At 33.1% G+C, this 22,761-nt stretch overlaps 1 protein-coding gene across 4 annotated transcripts in view; it reads left to right on the forward strand.

The window, feature by feature from the left end:
* Positions 1-22,761, forward strand: part of vti1a (vesicle transport through interaction with t-SNAREs 1A) — a 175,866-nt gene that overhangs the window by 1,791 nt on the left and 151,314 nt on the right. For all 4 annotated transcript variants that reach the window (XM_051123749.1, XM_051123747.1, XM_051123750.1 and 1 more), the window contains exons 2-3: positions 5,640-5,698; positions 6,239-6,349. In XM_051123749.1, the coding sequence (XP_050979706.1) occupies positions 5,640-5,698; positions 6,239-6,349 (170 nt within the window). The remainder of the gene's footprint in view (positions 1-5,639; positions 5,699-6,238; positions 6,350-22,761) is intronic.

Raw genomic sequence — 22,761 nt, forward strand, 5'->3', positions numbered from 1 at the left:
AATACTTTTATTCACCAAGTACTCATTAAAATTATAATAAATGACAGTGAAGACATTTGTAATGTTCCAAAAGTTGTAATGTTTCCATTTTAAATAACTATTTTTAATTTAATTTAACCTTCTATTGATCAACGAATGCTGAAAAAGATCTCACAGTTTACACAAAAATATTAAGTAACCAAAACTGTTAAACATTGATAATACCATCCATTATTACTATTTAATAAACTGATAATAATCAAGAAGAAAAAGAATATTGGAATGATTACTAAAGGATTATGATGTGACATTAAAGACTGGAGACCGACCCCAATAAAAACTAATAATAATTGAGCAAAAATCAGCATATTTGGAAGATTACTGAATGACCATATGTCTCTGAAGACTAGGGACTGACACCAATAAAAACTAATAATAATAATTCAGCAAACATCAGCATATTAGAATGATTTCTGAAGAATCATGTGATACTGAAGACTGGAGTAATGATGCTGAAAATTCAGTTGGTCCCTTGCAGTACTACAATGGAGCCTCTAGAGGTCATGGACCCCTGTTGTATCACCCTTTACTAGGTCAGCATAGATTATGTACTGTATTCACATATCAGACATGTACACAGAGGCAGTTCATGTCAAAATATCTATGCTAAACACTAGACTGTTTAGTTACGTGTTGAAAATGATTTCCAGCTTGAACTTTTTAGGATTGCAAGTTGTCATAAGTCTATGTCTATATCTGTAAAACTACTGCTGTTTCACGTGTGTGCTTTCAATTACTCAAAACGGATGAATAGGTTGCCATGGGGACAATTCTGTGAGATAAGAGTGTGATGGTGGATAGGTAAGAGAAAGCTGAGAGAGTTTAAAAATAACCTTATTATGTCATCAAACCTGTGTATTTAAAGGATCTTCTTTCCAGTCACAACAGTGTGCCATAAGGAAAATGTTTCATGCTGTTATGGTCTGATATTGTTTGCATGGATGGTAGAATGATAGCAGAGGTTTGTATGAATAGACAGAATAAGCTGCCTGAAATACATTATATTTATTCCTTTTAATACTCATATATTTTGCACAGTATAACTGTTAATGTATAAAGTATTGTTCAAACGTTTGGGGTTGGTAAGATATATATATATATATTTTTTTAAATGTTGTCTAACATTGATTGTTGTCTCTTATTCTCACCAAGGCTGGATGTATTTGATCAAAAATACAGTAAAATAGTAATACTGTGAAATTGTTTCAATTTAAAATAACTGGTTTCTATTTTAATATATATTAAAATGACATTTATTCCTGTTATGGGAAAGCTAAATTTTAGCATCATTACTTCACTCTTTATGTGGCATGATCCTTGAGAAATCTTTGATATGCTGATAAAATGCATATTATTTTCAATGTTGAAAACATTTTTTATTTTAATTTTTTATGGAAACCATGATTTTTGTTTCATTAATAAATTGAAAAAAAAAAAAAAAAAAAAAAAAAGAAATTTCAATATAATTTATTTGAAGTAGAATATCTTTACTTTCTTGATGAACAACAGCATTCATTAATTACTGACCTAATTAATTTCTTAATGATTTTACTTTTCCAAACTTTTAAACGTTAGTGTACATTGTCCTGCTAATATAATGATTGCATTTTTTAGGCATAAATCTCTTTCCTTACTGCCCATATGTTTAAATTATGTTAATTCTGTCTGTGCACTCTTGCTGATTTGTTTATATCTTGATATTTTGATGCTTTTTGTAATAATTGTATAGATATTATGGTAACACTTTACAGTAAGGTGTTATTTGATAACATTAGTTAAAGTATTAACTAATATAAACAATGAACAATACGTTTATTGTGGCATTTGTTAATCTTTGTTAATGCTAGTTAATAAAAATACAGTTGTTCGTTTTGATTTGAATTCTTAGTTCATGTTAACTAATGAAACCTTATTGTAAAAAGTTCCTGATATTATTTCTATTAATTCATTTATTGATTGATATTACATCGATTTAAAGAGACTGAATTTCTGAATCCTCTGAGATGTTCCAACACAAGCCTTATGGCCAAGAGAATTGCCAATGTTAGCTTGAGTTTATTGTTTTCAGTGTTTCTGTATGCTTGTTTGCCCTTTTTGAACTGTTCAGGGAAGCCAAAGTGCGGTATTGCTAGATATGGTCTGTCCTCTGGAAATTCTCCTCAGGATACTTTTGATGTTGATACAACTTTTTGTTTTGCTCACATTGTGAACTTCAGAAAAGTAGTTCAGTTTCAGTTCAAAATTCAATGCAAAAAAGTATTCAAGATCTTGTTCTGAAACTACAAGTCAGTGAAAGGCAATGAAAGGTTACTTTCATACAGTCTGCTGACTTTTAATATAAATGATTGCTTTCAGTCAGTATTAAACCTCAGAGGTCTGGTCTCATAATAACCTGATGTACTCGCTCGGTGCTTCTATTGTACGTCAACAAAAGGTGAGAAGGATTAATCACTTATTCAAAATCGTACGGCGGCGAGCGCTCAGTTGGGCGAGCGCTGTCAAACAATTGCAAACCCGATTGGCTTTTCTTTGCATTATTTAAGCATATTGAAAAGACTGAGAATGTGGTGAATTGTTGAAGCTTAAATTGCTTCTTCAGAGCTTGGCAGAAACAAACAGTGTGTCATCAGACCGGCCCACCACCAGCTGCTAAATGTATTTAAATAAGTCGACTGAATATGAACAAAGCCATAAGCAAAGCATGCTCATTAGTGATGGCCAAACCTTCCTCGCTTTTGCCAGAGGAGTTGGGCTCTCAAATCTCAATTATGGCCATAAAAAGCGCTTTTTCCTCTTTCGTAGGTACACATATTTGTTTGCGACCAACAATGGCTTCAACAAAGCAGCTTACGCTGTTATTCTCATGGCATTGTACAGTGTCACATGTGTAGAAACATTGATAAAAACCAGTGGACAGATGTAATGCCCTTGGCCATTTTTCCCGCTCAAACCGAGCGAATTGATTCACTTGAGAATCTCCAAGATGTTTTGTTGAACAGCGCAAAACTTGTAGTTGCGAAACATGAATTTGAAAATAATGCAAGGCCTTGCTCCATTAAACATAAATGTGCGTGTTTTTTGTAGGTAGATTTGCACAAAGAGAATGAGCTGTCAATCAGTCTCAATGAAAAATTGAGCAGAGATGCAAAGATGCGTCTGCGAGTCGAACTTTTCTCAGCGCAACGCTTTGCCCAAAGAGCAGCTGACCTTGTGGTACTGCCCCATGCACCTGCAATAGTGAGATATATATTTCAACCTGCCCTATGCCAGGGGTGAATAGAGAGGCCCCAGTGTTTGCTCACCTTGTAGAGAATCGCCCCTGGCTGTTTACACTGTGTGGGCTGTGAGGTTGCACACGGATTTTAAAAATGGATTGATGACCACCAAAAGACATTGGAAAGCCAAAGGGCAAAACAGAAGTTCACTTTAGTTTCCAGCTTATTGACAGCTTCCCGTTTGATATCGCTTGATGTTTTTTTTCGTCATGATTAGTGCTATCGCTTGACATGGTTTGATGTGCTTCGCTGGTCTTGTTTGATCAGTAGATGTACTGATGTTCTTTCGCAGGGTTATTTATTTATAGCTTGCTTCTATCATTACAAAATTCATATTATAAATGAATAGTTCTGGCTGTGGGTGCTAACTGTTCAAGACCGCATTTCAGCTGTGCTAAAATACATGATGATGTAACGGCTATCAAGTCTGTGTTTTCATGTAAAAACAAATACATTTGTGTTAAATAATGCAGTTAAAATTCTAGTGCAGTTCACTGAAATATTATATTGTAAAATAAATTGGTGCTCAAGAAACATTTCATATGAAGAGTTTATTTGCAGATTTCTGTGTTTTTACCTTACTTAACCAAAACCATTTTGGTTATATATATTATTTTATTATTCTATTATTATTATTATTAGTCAAGTACTAGAAAATTGTAATGCACTGATGCCTAAAAATTGCTTGTAGCATAAAAATTGTTTATATTAGTGTATTTTATTTATTATTTGTCTTTCTTAACTAAAACTAATTGTATTTTATTTTTGATAACACTTTAAATTTTTATTATTTTATTATTCTATCATTATTTTCAGACATTATAAGCATTGATGGCTAAAAATGGCTTGTGGCATAAAAATTGATTATATTAATGTTTAATTTATTATTGATCTTACTTAACCAAAACTAATTTTATTTTAGTTTTGATCATTTTTTTTTTTTTACATTTTTATTATTTTATTATAATATTTGACTGAAAATAATGATAGAATAAGTTATAATACACTGATGCCCACAAATTGTATTTAACATTAAAGTGTTTTATATTCATGTGTTTCATTTATTATTTATCTATCTTAACCAAAACTAATTTTATTTTATTGTTTATTTATTTATTACTTTTTTTTTATTATTCTATCATTATTTTCAGTCAAATACTAGACATTATAATGCACTGATGCCTAAAAATTGCTTGTAGCATAAGTGGTTTATATTAATGTTTTTAATTTATCTTTCTTAAACAAAACTAATTTTTTATTTTATTTTATTTATTTATTTATTTTTATTATTTTATCATTATTTTAGTCAAATACTAGACATTATAATGCACTGATGCCTAAAAATTACTTGTAGCAAAAAAAAATGATTTATATTAATGTGTTTTATTTATTATTTATCTTAATTTAATTTTTTTTTTTAAAATATGTTTTGTAACATTTTTATTATTTTATTATTCTATCATTATTTTTAGTCAAATACTACACATTATAATGCACTGATGCCTAAAAATTACTTGTAGCATAAAAATGGTTTATATTAATGTATTTTATTTATTATTTATTTTTTGTTCAACAAAGTAGTGTAGATTTCTAATATTGTTGTCATTTTTGGCATTTGATGTGGTTCCTAACAACACCCCCAAGATTACAGCCTCTCTTATTTTTAGAAAAAGCCTAATAAACATGCTTGGAGAGTTAGATACAATGTACTGTATGTATTTAATTTTCCAAAAAAAAAATATAATGCCTCATGGTTAGCGTGTTGACATATAGCGCCGTTGCACTGTGGGCACCTCGAGTTCGAATCCCAGCTCGTGGACCTTTCTTGATCCCACCCCTTCTCTCTCTTCCATGTCGCTTCCTGTCCACCTACGCTGTCCTATCTAATAAAAGGCATAAAAATGCCAAAAATCTATCTTAAAAAAATAGTGAGGTGATGTAGATGCAAATTAGGAAAGAGAAATTCGGTCATGCTCTATACTTTGGCCTGGCTCGTACCAGTGGATAAAAACCAGTGCAACCTCATTGTAGTCGTTCCGAGTGGGTGGCAGATCGGCAGAGTTTGGCGGAGCTGACATCTCTCTCCTCTTTTGAGTTGCCAAGAGGCGTCTCGGCGCTCCTTCACGAACTAACAAAGGCGTTTACACGTGGAAAAATAAGACACATCAAATATGGATCTTTGTGCGTTGAGAATGTGTAAATATATCTTCAAATGCAGGCTTGTTTTTATTTGCTCCCTTGTTGTTGCGGGGGAGTCGGGCTGTTGTCATGAAGCACAGCTCCTCCATCCACTGATCAATATGTTTTCCTCTTTTTCTCTTTCAGAGGAGAAGACACAGCTGGTTCTAAATGTCGACAAACAGCTTGAAGAAGTCAGAGAGTTGGTGGGTCTTTGATCAGTAATTTCCACTCACTCGTTTTCTAAATAATGAATTTGGAAAAATTTCCCCCCTGCATAAACAACACCTGCAATGTCGCTGGTGACATGAGACACTCTTCATCTGGCTGAAGGCTGCTCGGTGCTAACGGTGTGATCACATCCACATAATGCGCTTTTAAGTGACACCGCGCGACACATTTCACGCCATTATTGGGGGAAGGCGCCGTGGCAGGTGCCGAAAGGAGGGATGTGTGTCGCATGTAAATTGTCCCATCATGTCATGTTGATTGGACAGTGTAAATCAGCGGGGCCCTTTTGTGCACGCCGGTTTGCTCACATGTGACACGGACACATGTCGTAGTTGTCAGAGCTCAACCGCGCCAGAGGTTTTAATGAAGCGGCACCTCCTAACATGACTTGATTTGCCGGCTGCCTGAATCGATGCCTCTGCGCTGACTCCAGTTGACAATAAACAAACTAGACAGTTTAATTGTTTTTGTATCACAATTTGATTGTTTACACTGAATTTAATTGATGTTTCCAGCTCGAGCAGATGGACCTGGAGGTCCGAGAGATCCCGATTCAGAGCCGAGGCATGTACAACAGCCGTCTGAAGAGCTACAAGCAAGAGATGGAGAAACTTGAGAAAGATTTTGTGAGTATTAAAAACGTCCCTACACCAAACAAAGCGCACACGTATTGCTTGAATGCTTTCATGGGCCGCTTTCTTCTTCACATCAACACGCGCATATACGTACGTAGTCCGAAGCTCGCTTCTTCAACTCTAAAACCACCGAAGGTCATTGACATTTCCACTGTGGTTAATTCAGAGAGTATTTTTTGCAACTACCACTTGGGCCAAGGAGAGCAGACCTGTATTTTTCGCCAGATGTCCTTGTTTAGTTATTCATAACTCTACCTGCCCATGAAGAATCTACCCCACACACATCAAACCTTAATGAGGCGCTTTTCCTCTGAAGCCAAATTTTTCCTTTGCTTGTTTTACATCACCATGTTTGTCTTACTCCCATACTGTAATAGTCCTATTCAAATACACATCTTTTTGTTTTCCCTGATGTGGTCACAATTACGTTATAGTGGGTAAGGAGAGGATAAACTGAACACAGTAAACAAACTTTGATTCTGTAACATTTAGAATATGAGGTGTTGGCCTTGCCTTTTGTCTTGTAAGAGTTTCTGAGACGAGGTTAATATACTACATTCGGTGTTTCTAGTAAACCCTCGTGTTTCGGTAATAAAAAAAAAAGTATATGTGAAAGTCTGGGAGCCCCTTGTAGAATCTGTGAAAATGTGAATAATTTTAACAAGATCATACAAAATGCATGTTATTTTTAGTAGTGTCCTGAGTAAGATATTTTACATAAAAGATGTTTACATACAGTCCACAAGACCAACAAACAGCTGAAATTATTAAAATAACCCCCTTCAAAAGTTTTTGAACCCTTGGTTCTTAATACCGTGCGTTGTTACCTGGATGATCTACGACTTTTTTTTGTTTTGTAATGGTTGTTCATGAGTCCCTTGTTTGTTCTGAACAGTTAAACGGAGCACTGTTCTTCAGAAAAATCCTTCAGGTCCTGCGAATTATTTGGTGTTCCAGCATCTTTTGCATATTTGAACCCTTTCCAGCAGTGACAGTTGAGGGACTCAAACACAACTATTAAAAAAGGTTCAAACATTCACTGATGCTCCAGAAGGAAACACAATGCATTAAGAGGCAGGGGTGAAAACTTTTTGAATTTGAGGATCAAGCTACATTGTACTTAATTTGTCTCCCAGGAAACATGCAAGTATCTTCTGTTGCTTTCGAAGGGCAGTACTAAATGGAAAAAAAAATTATATTTCAACAAAAAATTTGGACATATTCATCCTGTTCAAAAGTTTTCACGCCGGCCTATATATATATATGTATATGTATATGTATATGTATGAATAAAAAATATCATTATATATTAATTGTAAATATATAAAAGAAATTTAAATAATTATATAAAATAAATAACTGTTAACATTACATTAATTACTAAAATGAACAACCAATGAACCATTTATTACAGTATTCATTCATCTTACTTAATGTTGGTTGATAAAAATACAGTCGTTTATTGTTAGTTTGTGTTAGTTCAGTGCGTTAATTAACAAGCAAAGCTTATAATAACGCATTAGTAAATGTTGAAATTAATATCAAGAGTAATAAATGCTGTAGAAGTATTGTTCATTCTTAGTTGATGTTAACTAAAGTAGTTAACTAACGTTAACTAATGAACCTTATTGTAAAGTGTTACCTATATTTCTTTAATTAACTTAAATTTTTATTGTTTGTCATCCTTCCACATAAATATAAACATATGTAATATACATATTACATATATATTAGCAAATTGAATGTGTTGTCCTTCCACACAAAGTATATAAATGTATGAAGTTAGTAATCATGAGCTTATTTAATATATGTAATTACATAATTATAATTAACATATACACACATATTTATAAAATACCTATTTATTGGTTTTAGTATATAGTACCTTACACATTATAAGTATAAATTATATATTTATACATATTTAGAAATATTTATATTTATAAAATCATTAAATAAAACAACCAACTAAATAAATATTAACTATGTATATTTATGTAATTCATATGGAAGGATAACATGTATATATGTGTCCTTTTGAAAAGGATAAAAAAAAAAAATCATCTATAGTATATATCACATTGGTATTAAACCATTTTAATGCATTTCAGTCCCTCTGTAGCCTTGTTCTCTTTGCAATCCACTCCATTCGCTGATGCCACCATATGAAGTCTCAGCACGCAGCAAATTCTCTTCATCTGAAGTCGCTGCTTTCAAACCCAGCACCTGCACCTAACTCAAGGTGCTCTTGATATCAATTACCAGATGGCTACGGCATCCACAACGATTCCAAAAAGGCTGACATAAATGAGGAGATTTTTTGAAAAGGATCTTTTGCCAGTGATCTGATGTTGTGCCGCTGTGCTGATAGCTCAGATCACAGTGGAGATCTCTCGTCTCCGAGGGGCCTCACGTTCCTCACCGTGGGCATTTAATTGGCCGATGATTAATCTTTAGCTTCTCCTGCTTGACTGTTGCCGTGCTTAATTATCATGCAATTAACACCCGCTGTGAAAGGGTTTAGTGCACCGTTCGTGGTTGCATTCCTTTGCCTTTCACCTCGTTTTTTTGTGGATATATTTCTATGCAAACTAATCGTGGATATGCAAGATGTTGGGTGCTGTTAACATTGTAAGCCGTCAACTGTTTTGTGCTTTCCAAACTAGGTTTAGTAGATCAAATGTTTTAACATTTTCTGATAATTAAACAACTTAAAATTCACTGGGCTTGATAGTAATAACAATTAAATTACTTACAATAGTAAATATTAAAAAATAATTATATATATATATATATATATATATATATATATATATATATATATATTTTTTTTTTTTTTTTTTATCAGACACATGTTTTTGATGTTCATAGAATGAGTTAGTAATTGTTCTGATTGAACGTTGTTTTATTCTCCTTGCTACTTTGAGGTTATGTGCATTTGAAGAACAGATCCCCCTGAAGCCGGCAGTGATAGCAAACCCCAGAAACTTGTCCTAAAGCCGGGAGATTCAGCTGGCTCCTCAGAAGTGCCAAATGCTTTAGCGTGGATGGCTTATCCTCTCCGCCACGCAACGTGAGCACACACGCACACTTCTAAGAGGTGTCAGGGAGAGGGCCATCGCTGCTTTCTCTAAAAAAGCAGAGGCTTTGTTGTGCTTCCACGGGAAATCAAGGCCTTGTCCTGCCCTTCCCCTCCTCTGGCCTCCCTGGAGCTTCTCTCTCTTTACCCTCGTTCTCACTCACCCGTTCACCCGCGGTTTGAAGTCTTCGCTCCATCCCACTCGCCAGACTAAGCCTCCTGTTCGGCGGCAGACGGGGACCGGCCGACCTCTTAACCCTGCCATTTTTCAAGAGAAAGTAGGCAGATATCAGAAGGACATCCCGAAGGTATGCTCCCTTCATGATGGCTTCATTTTGATAATGGGGGCGCCGGGTCTTAAAGCCGAGAACCCCCGCGGAGGCCTTATATTAGCAAAAAAGCCAGAGTGCTAGAGATATAAAAACAAGCACATGCTCACAAAACAAAATGAAATGAAATAAAATGCAAAAGCTTATTTGTGTTTGGCTGGGAGTCAGTCAGGGGCTGTTAAAGCCAGACATAAAAGTCAGCACCTCTTAGCAGCGCATTTGATTGGTCAAAAAATGTGATAGATTTGTAATTTAATAGCAGCAACTGGGAAAAATATCTTTAAAGCAAGTGAAGTTTGTTTGTCTTCTATGCCACATATCTGTCAACTCTATTACTTGGTCAAACCAAATTTTATTCAGACACCTTCATAATTTCTCACATTATCAGTGTATTTGCTATAGTTTAGAAAATGGTAATACAATGACAAGAACTCAAATTTAAATTGTCAGAACAAATTCATCTTGATAATCACAAATTACAGTCAAACCAAAATTTATTCAGACACCTTCAAGGTTCCTCACATTATCACAGTTTATTCATTACAGTTTAGAAAAAAGAACTCAAGAGTTAAACTGTGTTAGAACAAATTCATCTTGATAATGTCAGATAACTTTGATAAGGTATATGTAACAAAACATGACCAGGTCAAAATGCCAAATCAAATTTTTGATCCCAAATTGTGTCCTTGGACCACAAAACCAGTCATAAGCGTCAGTATTTCTAAACTGAGATTTATACATAATCTGAAAGATCAATAAATAAGCTTTCCATTGTGTAAGTTATGATTAGACAATATTTGGCTAAGATGCAACTGTCTGAAAATCTTGAATCTGAGGGTGGAAAAAAAAGGGAAAAATCTAGAAAATTGCCTTTAAAGTTGTCCAAATGAAGTTCTTAGCAACGCATACTAATCAAAAATTAAATTTTGATATTTTCATGGTAGGAAATGTACAAAATATCTTCTTGGAACATGATTTTTACTTAATTTCCCAATGATTTTTGGCATTAAAAAAAAGTATAATTTTGACCCATACAATGATTTTTTTGCCATTGCTACAAATATACCTGTGCTACTTATGACTGGTTTTGTGGTCCAGGGTCACAGTTTTTATCAATTTTACTGGGAATAATGCATCACAGTTTTCTTTATTTTGCTATCCTCACTTACATAAATAAACTAGTGTCCTGCACCTACTAGGGAAAAAAAAAAAAAGATGTGTAATTTTGTAAGACTGTATATTAAGATGTTATAGGATCCACTTTTGTTGATATCCTAAATTAATTTCCTATACTTTTAATCACATCAGTATTTATAGGAAATAATATATAAAGGATTTATGGGTGGTATCTTGTTTCATTTGATGGAGTTACCTTGTTTATCCACCTTATTTGTCCCATAAGAGCGAGCTTCCGGTGTCATCCTCGGTCTAGCAGTTTTTAGCTGTACAAAACAGCTTGTTTTGCTGCTTGATATTGATATTGGTGTTACCTAACGTATTAATTTAATGTATCATCATCTTTTATGAACACGCTGTTTTGTAGTGCAACAGTTTTACCATTTACTGCAGGTTGTAATTCTTCTCATTATTTTCCTAATAAACCGGAAATCTCGCTTATAGACTTACTTCCGCGTTGAAGAATAAGTTGGATACAAAGCTAAATATATTTTCATGTAGAAAAATATTTAGTTTTCTCTTTGATTTTGTCACATCATCACAGAGATGATAAACCTTGCTAAACTGCACCGTCAGGCTCAATTCCAGGTTCTGACACATTTCCTTTCAGTGAACGACAGATGGCGACATTGTTCAAGGTATCAGGAAGAAATCCTTCCTCATCACCGCTTTTAGGCAATTGCTAATCAAAGCCGTTTTCTTAGATATAGACAGACCATTGGTCTTCTTTTGACTTTTCTCCTTTGAGGAACTCTGAGATTAAACACTGTGAATATTCTGGGTGATGGGGTACTTGTTTGCTCATTTGGAGGGCAAGCAGAGCTTTTGGGCAAGAGTGACTGGGGTGATGTTTGAGTACAGGTCTCTCCCACCTTTCTACACTCAAAGACTTTTGCTCAAGTGTTCTGCTTTGCTCTCAGCACTGTAGTGGTTTAATTTTTATGAACTGTGCTCTTTTAATGGACTGACTTTTGAGACTAATAGTCTTTTAGCAGCTGGCATCACATTTGCATAATCATTTATGAATGCAGTTATTTTAGATTAATTAGTTTTTTGCTAAAAACGAATTTTTAGTTTGTATAAATATTGTTTGTATGAATATTTTAGTTATATTAATGCATAGTTTAATAGTAATACGGTTATGTTTACATGACAACATTTAGCATTGTTAGCTTTTATTTTATGCTATTTTATTTTCTAGATATAGAGAAAATGTAGAAAAAGCATGCACTCCTAAGCCAAAGATGTGCAAAGAAAATGTCATTTAGCTTGTTTGGTCGTTCTACAGATTATAAATGTCATATGTGCCTTTATAATTTTTGTACACTCACAAGACAATTATGAGAATTTCTCTTATTTTAAATTCCATGTCCCTATTGAAAATTGCAACAATTGCTTGAATAATTCCTGTAAGCAATAAGTAAATTGCTTTCATGACTCTAGCTGTTAGTATTCAGGAACCCCAAAGCATTTATCAAGTCACTGCTGTCATTGTTTGGCATTGAATCAATTCAAACATTAGAGCAGATAATTTTTTTTTAATAGGTATGAAGTTCAAATGACCTTGAAATAAAATGTTGAATGTTAACGTTAATACACTATATCTATTTAGTAATTCTTGAAGAATACTTTTCCAGGGTCTTCTGTGACCTCAATGATTTGCTGAGACTTTTTGTAAGATCTAAGAATTGTATATTATGACCAATAACAGAAAACACAAAAGATTTAATCAGATTTATCAAAGGCATTTGTAGTAATATGACTAATATTAAGCGTTTACGCTGAAAATATACAATGTGACCTAGTTTTCCAGTGTTAAATTTGCCCTGGTTGTTAAAAAAGTGTCAGATTGCAGGCAGCTTTGTTATTTTGTTAAAATTGTCTTACAAGGGTAAATGGATGCCTTTGAATGATTTGTGACGTTTATCAAAAAGTCTTTCTTTAACAGTTTGTCAACTGACAGTTTTACATTATAAAATCACCGGTCAAGGTCCAGGTCACAGATTGTGTAAAACTTTGTTGGAGTTTGTTAAATCCCTTCATGGGTTTGTCAGATAAGTGAACTGAACACAGGTTTGTCAATCATCTTGATGAAATCCAATGACTTCAATAAAACTTTGTTGCACTTCCCCAAGTTAAACTTTTAATCGTCTAGCTCTTCTCATCTGCAGACTTGTTGCAGCCTTTAGTGCGCTATATCAAGTTTTACTCGCACAACATACTTTCCAAATAAGCCTTTTGAATCTTTCAGAATCAAAACTCGAAACTTGTTTCTTAGAGTTCTTGTTATACCAACCAAGTCATCTATTACAGCAGCTTCCACAAAAGCGAAGCATGACAGACATACTTGACCTGGATGTTCGACACTTTTAATCGCTTTAAATTAGAGCCGAACGCACGCTTGGAAAAACTCTTGATTGTTGTCTGATTGTTTCATGGCGCTAAGAAGGTAATACAGATTAGGATAGTTGTGTCCTTTGAGTTTAGCAAGCCTCCTATGATGCCCAAGTCCAATCACACTGCCTGATTACAAACCTTCTGTGTTTATTATGGAAATCTCACGGATTGATGGGATTCTTTTTCTGAGATGGCACCGATTTAAGAAGGGACTAAATTGATCTTTTGAACACGTCTTTTATTATGGAGTTGTTTTACGCGGGGCGTCTCGCGGATTGGTTGCTACTCTGAGATGGGATTGTGGGGCTTTGCAGAGATCAGCGCTGTGGCGCGTGCTCTAATCGCAGTGATGGGACGATGATGAGGTGAAGGACTGTGTCACTCGAAGGAGAAAATCAAGCCTCCATGGCTGGGAATGAACAGCCCATGTACTTAATAAGAAGTGGAGTTTTTTTTTTTTTTTTCCCTCAAACTAGAAAACTGGTCTGAGTGTATTTGAAATCCTAATTTTATAGCATAGTATTTGGACCTATTATATGATTTATTAAATAAATAGTAAGTTGTGATAAAGCTATAATTAAAACCATTTGTATAGTATATTAAAATAGTATTCAAATTAATGAATTATATCAGTTAGAAAAATTTGGAAAAATATAAAAGGAATATTTGTAACCCACAAAACCAGTCTTAAGTAGCACAGGTATATTTGTAGCAATAGCCAAAAATACATTGTATGGGGGAAAATTATCGATTTGTTTCCTTTCATGCCAAAAATCATTTGGATATTAAGTAAAGCTAGTGTTCCATGAAGATATTTTGTACATTTTCTACCGTAAATATTTCAAACCTTTTTTTGTTTAGTGATATGCATTGCTAAAAACTTCATTTGGACAACTTTAAAGACGATTTTCTCAATATTTAGAATTTTTTTTTTTTTTTTTTTTTGCAGATTCCAGATCTTCAAATATTGTCCTAACAAACCACACATCAATTGAAAGCATATTTATTTATCTTTCAGATGATGTATAAATCTACATTTCTGGAAATTGATACTTATGACTGTTTTTGTGGTCCAGGGTCACATTTATTTACAAAAAATACAAAAAAAAATTGGAAATTAAATAGAATTTAGCTGCACATTTTCATACATGGGTTATTATTTTAGTTACATAATTTATTGATAATTGTGCTTTGTTTTTGGGTGTTGAATTGGTTATTTTCATGGATAATCTCCTATTTGTCTCCATAGTTATGCTTGACACAGATCAGGTAGAGCTTTTCAATTCAGGACAAACACTTCCTTGTTTCTGTGTGTGTGTGTGTGTCTTTTTGAGAGTGGCTGGATAATCAGACACAGCGGAGCTGTCTTCTCTCTCGGCCTGTTCCTATCGCTCCTGTAAAGTGAAAGTGACATGTGACACCCCCGGAAAATGATGAACTGACATGAGGGACGAAAAAGGGTGACAAAAAATTTTTGATTTGCCAGACCAGCTTAAGTATGAAAAATCATGAAGTATTTATGAAATGTATTATGAATCATTGGCTTGGTTTTTTCCCCCCCCTCTTTTAAAATGCACGCCCCCAAAAAGAGAGAAAGAGAGAGAGAGAAAACTTTGACGTCTCAGACTCCATAGACATCAACTGGTCCTCCCCCTTAATGGAGTGATATATTTACAGTGCATATGAAATCTGTAAATTATTGCTCAGTTTTTCTCAGTAATGAGGACGAGAGTGTTATTTTGGCTTTCTGGGAGGATTTTGGCCGGAGTTAAAATGATGGTGAAAGCCTGGGGTGGAAATTTGCTTTTTGTCGTTGATTAAAATGAGGGAAATTTATGTCATATCACACTTTTTTTTAAAAAAAAACAAAACATTAAGAAAGAGTAGGTTTTGGTAGCAAGGAATTTTTTGAAGTGTGTGTTTTTTCTGTGTATTTAAATGCTTGATTAAATAATATTTTTCGTAATATTTTTGGTAATATATGCATTTTAAATTCATTTCTTTCTACATCCTAATTGAAATCCTAATTCCATAGCATAGTATTTGGACATATTGTATGATTTATTAAATAAATAGTAAATTGTAATAATAAAACAATAATGAAAACAATTTGTATAGTTTATTAAAAATAGTATTCAAATTAATTCAGAATTATATTAATTAGAAAAAATGGAAATATAAAAGAAATATTTATTTGTAAATAATCTTAGAATGTTGCCCAAGCTCATAATATTTTTGATGTATGCATTTTAAATTAATTTCTTTCTACATAATTTAGAGAAAAATGGTTTTGTTGTTATTTCTATTTGTAGTACAATTTTTATATTCTTGCTTTATTTCTTTTATTCAGTGTTATTTAGTGTTAATTTTTATTCTATATTTTATATATGTAAGGATTAATTTATCTGAAATGCATTGACAATTGTATCATCTAAATATATATATATATATATATATATATATATATATATATATATATTTTATTTATTTAATGAATCGATTATATAATTCTAATATTTTACTCTGTTAAATGAGTCAATTATATAATTGTATTTAAATATATTTATCAATTACCACACACGCACAAACAAAAAGTGTAAATGAGTTTAGAGATCATCTCTTTTCCGACAGAGATATATACAGAAAGGATTAGCAGAGGCCACGGATAAATATCTTGTCTTGAACTTCCGTCTTGAGCTGTATTGTGATGAATAGTCGCAGTTGATTTCACAGGTCCGCACTTCATTGTGACTGTGGATGAGGCCTTTGTTTAAATCTGCATTTGAATTTGGTGCACATAGGGCAGTGACAAATATACATACATGTATAGAATTAATGATGTGGTTAAGCTGCTTTGTGTGTTTGGGTATTTTTATGCTAATGACACGAACATTCATCCCAGACAATAGTCGCGTCGCGAGGAGGAGAGGGAGAGACCGAGCGAGGCGTTATTCAGCGCGTAGCCATTCATTCCCGCGTGTATTCGACACAATAATAGCATATAAGCTCGGCTTTCTTTATGACTGGTTGCGTCGGAGTGTTCTGAGATGAAACACTCAGAACAGACATCGGATACTAAATATGGCATGAACTTGGGTCAGAAGGAAAAAAAACAAATCTTTTCTTTTTTTTTTTTCCAGAAGGAGAGAGTTAGAGAGAGAAAGATGGTTCGGGGGAGGTGAAGAAAGACAAGAAAAAAAGAAGTTATTTTCTGTGCAGGGTTCAGTGAACCATATGTAGGTAGCCACAGGCTAATGGGCGATTGGTCCCTGGCTCGCCAGGTATCTTGTGCCTCAGAAATCCCTCCTCCATTTCCTCTAATCTCACCTTTTCTCTGGTGCTGACCCAGGGAGGCCCGTTTCATTCCCCACTGCACGCCAGAGGAGAGTGCTGTGATGGGAGCCGGCCCGGCCCTGCCAGCTCTGGCAGTCTCCCTCCCCACCGGCTCTTCTCTATTGATTTCTCCACTCTTGCCTAGCCGGGGTCTGCTCTACCAGTGCCCGCACCGGCCCCGCTCCCAACCCAGCATTAATGTGAGAAAACGCTCGGCAGCCAGAGAAACGGGCTTTGATTTTTCATTAGAACTGCTTCCATATTTTAATATTGGGTTTAATCGGCGCTTATGCCTTAAAGAAATAACCATTCGCAGCGACTCCCCGGCCTTCAAGAAGTATATGCCGTTTCTTCAATCAAAGCTGCTTGAATTTGCTCTTTTGTTGAGAGTTCACTTGCAGTCGGTTTTCCCTCGCTCTCTGTATGTGGGCAGAGTCGTTAGGTTTATTGACTGCACTTGCTGTTTCCAACATGACATTGACAGAAATATCCATGGCTGGATTGAACGGTTTTATTATATTATTTATATTATTTAGAAAATTTTCTTTTTCTAAATTTTAAATTATAATTTTTTTCCCCTCAACCAGATTCTTTTTTAAAAATAATTGTATGTTTGATGTTTCTTAAAAGCAGTTTAATCTTTTTTATGGATAGTAATTTTTTTTTTTATATAATTTTTGTTTTATAATATTTTTATAATATTTGGACCAGTATTATTTTAATTATAAAATGATAATGAAAAGTCTTCCATAACTGCATTCAGAATAGCATAAAATAGTATTTAAATTTAAATTGGAATTATTTTATTTAGAATAAATTAGAAATATAAAAGGATTATTTATATTTTTTATGTGTGTTTGTGTGTGTGTGTGTGTGTGTGTGTGTGTATATATATATATATATATATATATATATACACACACACACACACACACACACACACACACATACATATGTGTGTGTGTGTTATATATATATATATGTGTGAAATGTAGTATATAATAATGTTTTAGTTTCAAAATACGGTAACACATAAAAGGATTATTTATTTATAAAATGTACTATTATTTTAAAAAAATGTTTATATATGTTTATAATAGCTGCAAATTTATAATGCCTACATATCTAGCTACATAATTTTAGTTATGTATTTATTTATTTACATATATAATTTAGTATATAATAATGTTTTAGTTACAAAATTCGGTAACACGTTATAAAAGGATAATTTATTCATAAAATGTACTATTATTTTAAAAAAAATGTTTATATATATTAATAATAGCTGCAAATTTATAATACCTACATATCTAGCTACATAAATGTATTTATTTATTTATTTATTTATATATATATAATTTAGAATATAATAATATTTTAGTTACAGAATTCGGTAACACTTTACAAAAAGTGTTATTAGTTAACATTAGTTAACTGTATTAGTTAACATGAACCAAGAATGAAAATGCTTCTACGGCATTTATTAATCTTAATTTTAATTTCAGCATTTACCAATGCATTATTAAAATCACAAGTTTTGTTAACATTCGTTAATGCACTGTGATATGTATTAACTAAAATTACAAAGATTAATAAACAGTGTAATAATGGCATTGTTCATTGTTCGTTAATGTTAGTTAATACATTAACTAATGTTAACAAATTACACTTGTTGTAAAGTGTTACCATAATTTGTTAGTGCTTTTTTAGGATTTAGCTACAGTAATTTAAATATTTTGTTAAAGGTATGATATTACAATTATTAATATTATATTATAGTTGTAAATAAATGTAATTATAAATTATACATTTTCTTTTTATACCTTTTTTTTTTTAAATACAAAGACTAATGTTCCAGTCTGTGTTGGTATATCACAATAACACATTTCATGTGATATTAATCTCCTTTTTTTCTCCTTCATGCTTTGTTTTTTTTAATACACAATGCTTCGTGAATTAAAGGCACACACCAGTAACCTGTGTGCTAATGAGAGACACCATGCTGATATCAGTCCACAGCTCCTACGATTTTTACCGAACGCAAATGTCACACCGACGCACACTAAACCAAACGCATCTGTCCGTCTATCACCCATGCGACAGATTTGATGTTACCAAAGACTAAAGAACAAATCACAGAGGCACAAAGACCCTCCTGCGACCGTCATTACTTTGTGCCTTTATCTGATATCGTATCAAGTGCACAACCACCTACAATTTATTTCCTGGATGTTAAAGCAACATTATGTGTGTGTGCGGGTGGATGTAAAGCTTCCTGTGCATGCGTGAATAGTATTCTTTCTGCTTGCGGATGGTGTTAGACCCCTGCTAGGATGAGATGCATTATTTAAGACTGTTGTGATACTGGAGCCTGCTTGAAAAGGTCTTTGCTTTCTTCAACCACTACAGCACTTTACTCTAGCACTCAGAAAAAAACACACGACGCTTTGTCCACAGTTGCAAAACATCACAAAACACACAATTCACATTTCTTTATATTTAAATGCCATTCATTGTTAGTCATAGTCTTTTTCCTCATTTGCTTTCTAGATTTGAACAGTATGAGGTGAATATTTATATTTTTTCCCCCCACTTGAATCGTCAGCTCCCCTTAAACATTTTCAGCAGATTATTAGCTGCAGAAAGAAAAGGTTAAATGGCAATTTGAGGCAGCCACATTGTGTTTGACTAAAGCCCCATTAACTCGAAATCAGAACTGGCCAGACATTTTCCCACTGGTGAGAAATACTTAATGAAACACACTTTATAAATTAAATATCATTAATTACTCTTCACGGTTTGCCACCAGCCGTGTGGTTTCCGAGTGGAAAAGTGGAGGAAAAAGCTTTGGCAGTGTCACTTCAGGGCCTCTCATTAAACTCTGCCCCTGGGTATTTTTATGCCTTTTAATGCCTATCTAATGAACTGTTTACTTTTGCTGCAGTTCAGGTTCCATTATTTGCGTCCTTGTATTGCCGTTTGCTGTCAGTGTGCAAAAAATAATGCGATAATAATAATGAACAATAAGAGATAGCAGTTGATTTATAATAAGATATTTTTCTGGTAACTATTTTTTTATTATTTTACTTTTTCCTGCCCTTCGAACTAAAGGTTAGTATTTTTTTTTTTTTTTAATTACGACTTAAATCCTTTTAATTAATCTTATTCTTCGAACAGAAACCACATAGGTTGTTTGGATGGTGTAAATAATTTGTAAAAATTTTATCTGCTGCCGTTTTGTTCATGTTATTCACATTTCGCAATTTTTGTAGCTGATATAAATATTTAGCATGCACATTGCATATGCAATTATGCTTCGGTTGAACGTCGTGCATCATGTCAACAGACTTACAACGCGCATTTTTGACAGGACACAAAAACCCTCGTCTCCGGTTTGATGAGACATGTCTGTTTTAAAAGGCAGTCAGACCACTTTGCATAAAGTTAAGACGGATCTTTGTACTTTTTCCCTATGCTTCCGGGAATAGAAGCAAAATCTCACCCAAGATTAAAACAAGTGACAAGAGAAGACCTTTCAAACAGATTAAAAAAAGATTTTGCCGTTTTTTTTTTTGTTTTTTTTTCTTTTTCCTGTAGCAATAAGGTATCTTCATTCTTACGATTACAAAGCCTTCTCTGGGTTTTTATGTTTTTAGTGCGAGTTTTATATTTGAGCGCTATGCAATATGTACGAACTTTAAAATCCATTGATTATTTCTTCTGAAAAGCAAGAACTTGTTATTTTCTAAGATAACATTTCATATCATTCCAATCGATTTTAGGTCACTTTAGGTCGTGATTAAATATGCAACACCCCGATGATCTAAATAAATAGCTCTGCTTTATTAATGCATGGCGTATAGGAGATAAGTAAGTGGGGAAATAAATAATTCTAATAACCTATAACTCGGCTCCGGTCCAATGCAAAGTACCAATCAAAGTATTTCCTAGGGTTAAGCAGTCAATATTGCCCAGCTGCTGTGCTATAGCAGCAGATGAAGGGAGAATAATCAGTGTGAGGCTTGTTTTACTGCAGGGGGAGTTGCAAAATGGTGTAAACGGGCTGGGAGAGGCGTCTCGCTTTGTTTCTATGACTAGTTTTCCCCTTCGAAGACTTAAGGCTGCATTTGCCATTCTTTTTGTGCGAGATGCACTCAAAGGTTACATCGTGAAAGTGGTTGATGCTCTCAGCTACAACAAACAGCTATTTAGAAGAAGAAGAATGAAACAAAAATAGGGTTTGAAGACGATAGTGTGTGCATTCAAATGAAGGCATCTCCAAGGCTTCCGTTTTCAATTATGAACATGCCGACATTCCCCAAAGTTCCTCGGCTGTTCTTTAAGATGAAACTCGACTAAGATGGAACATGTGGGTGTGTGTTTTCTTTTTTTCCTTGTCAGAAGATGCGCTTTGTTTGTGGTGCTCGTTTGTGAAATAATGTGCAGGCAAATGCAAACGATTGCTGATCGGTTAAATCAGAAATGACACGATATGACACTTATATTTTAAAACTGAATGATCTGTCAGCCTCCTTTAAGAAATCTCAATTCCTACATTTGCGCTTTATATTAACTAGTTTTGTTTGTGATCAAAATATTACAACTGCTACATTCAGTTTCAAAAAATAGTAACACTGTCAATTAACGTATTAATTAACATGTAACAAACAATGAACAATTTATTACACTATTTATTAATCTTTGTTAGTGCTAGTTTATAAAAATACATTCGTTCATTATTTCTTCTTAGTTCACAGTGCATTAACTAATGTTAACAAACACAACTTCTGATTCTAATAACACATTAGCAAATGCCGAAGTTAACATTTATAAGATTAATAAATGCCATAGAAGTATTGTTCTTTCTTAGTTCATGTTAACTAATGTAGTTAACTAATGTTACCTAATCAACCTTACTGTAAAGTGATACCTAAAAAAATTTCGAAAAAAAGAAATGCTGCTTTTTAAGTTTTTTTTAAACAGAGAGTGTGGAAAAACTATGTAAAAATGTATGTTAGTATTATTTCACATATTTACAAGGATCTAAAAAGTAAGACAGTGGTTAGAATTAATATATTTTTCATAGTTCATATTAACTAATGGAGTTAACTAATGTTAACTAATGAACTAAATTTTACCCCCAAAAATTTAGAAAAAAATATGCTGTTTTTGAAGCATTTTTAAAACAGAGTGTGTAGAAAAACTACGTAAAAAATGTATGTTATTATTATTGCACATAGATATAAGGATATAAAATGTAAGTTAGTGGTTAAAATTGATATGTTTTTCTTAGTTCATGTTAACTAATGTTGTTAAACTAATGAACTACATGTTGCCCCCCAAAAATTAAGAACAAAAAAAAAAAAAAAAAAAAAAAAAAAAAATGCTGCTTTCGAAAGTCTTTAAACAGAGAGTATGGAAAAAAAAACTATGTAAAAAAAAAAAAGATTAAGTATTAAAAATAGTTAGTATTATTTTTTTAGAGATAAGGATATAAAAAGTAAGTTAGTGGCTGGCATTCATATATTTTTCTTAGTTCATGTTAACTAATGAACCTTATTATAAAGTATCCAAAAAATTTAGGGGAAAATGCTGCTTTTGAAGTTCTTTAAACAGAGAGTGGAGAAAAAAAAATAAAACATTAGTATTATTTCACATAGATATAAGGATATAAAAAGTAATTTAGTGGTTGGAATTTAGATTTTTTTCTTAGTTCAGGTTAATTAATGTAGTTAATGTTAACTAATGAACCTTATTATAAAGTACCCAAAAAAATTCTGCTTTTCGAAGAAAAACTATGTTAAAAAATATGACAAAACATATGTAAGTATTATTTCTTTATTTCTAGATATAAGGATATAAAAAGTAAGTTAGTGGTTAGAATTGTTTTTTTTTTTTTGTCTTAGTTCATGTTAACTAATGTAGTTAACTAATGTTAACCTTATTGTAAACTGTTATGAACCTTATTGTAAACCAAAATTTATGGGAAAAAACTGCCACTTTCGAAGTTCTTTAAACAGAGAGTGTGGGAAAAACTAATTAAAAAAAAAATAAAGTATGTTAGTATTATTTCACATAGATATAAGGAT

The sequence above is a fragment of the Labeo rohita genome, chromosome 12 (assembly GCF_022985175.1).
Source record: "Labeo rohita strain BAU-BD-2019 chromosome 12, IGBB_LRoh.1.0, whole genome shotgun sequence".
NCBI lineage: Eukaryota > Metazoa > Chordata > Actinopteri > Cypriniformes > Cyprinidae > Labeo > Labeo rohita.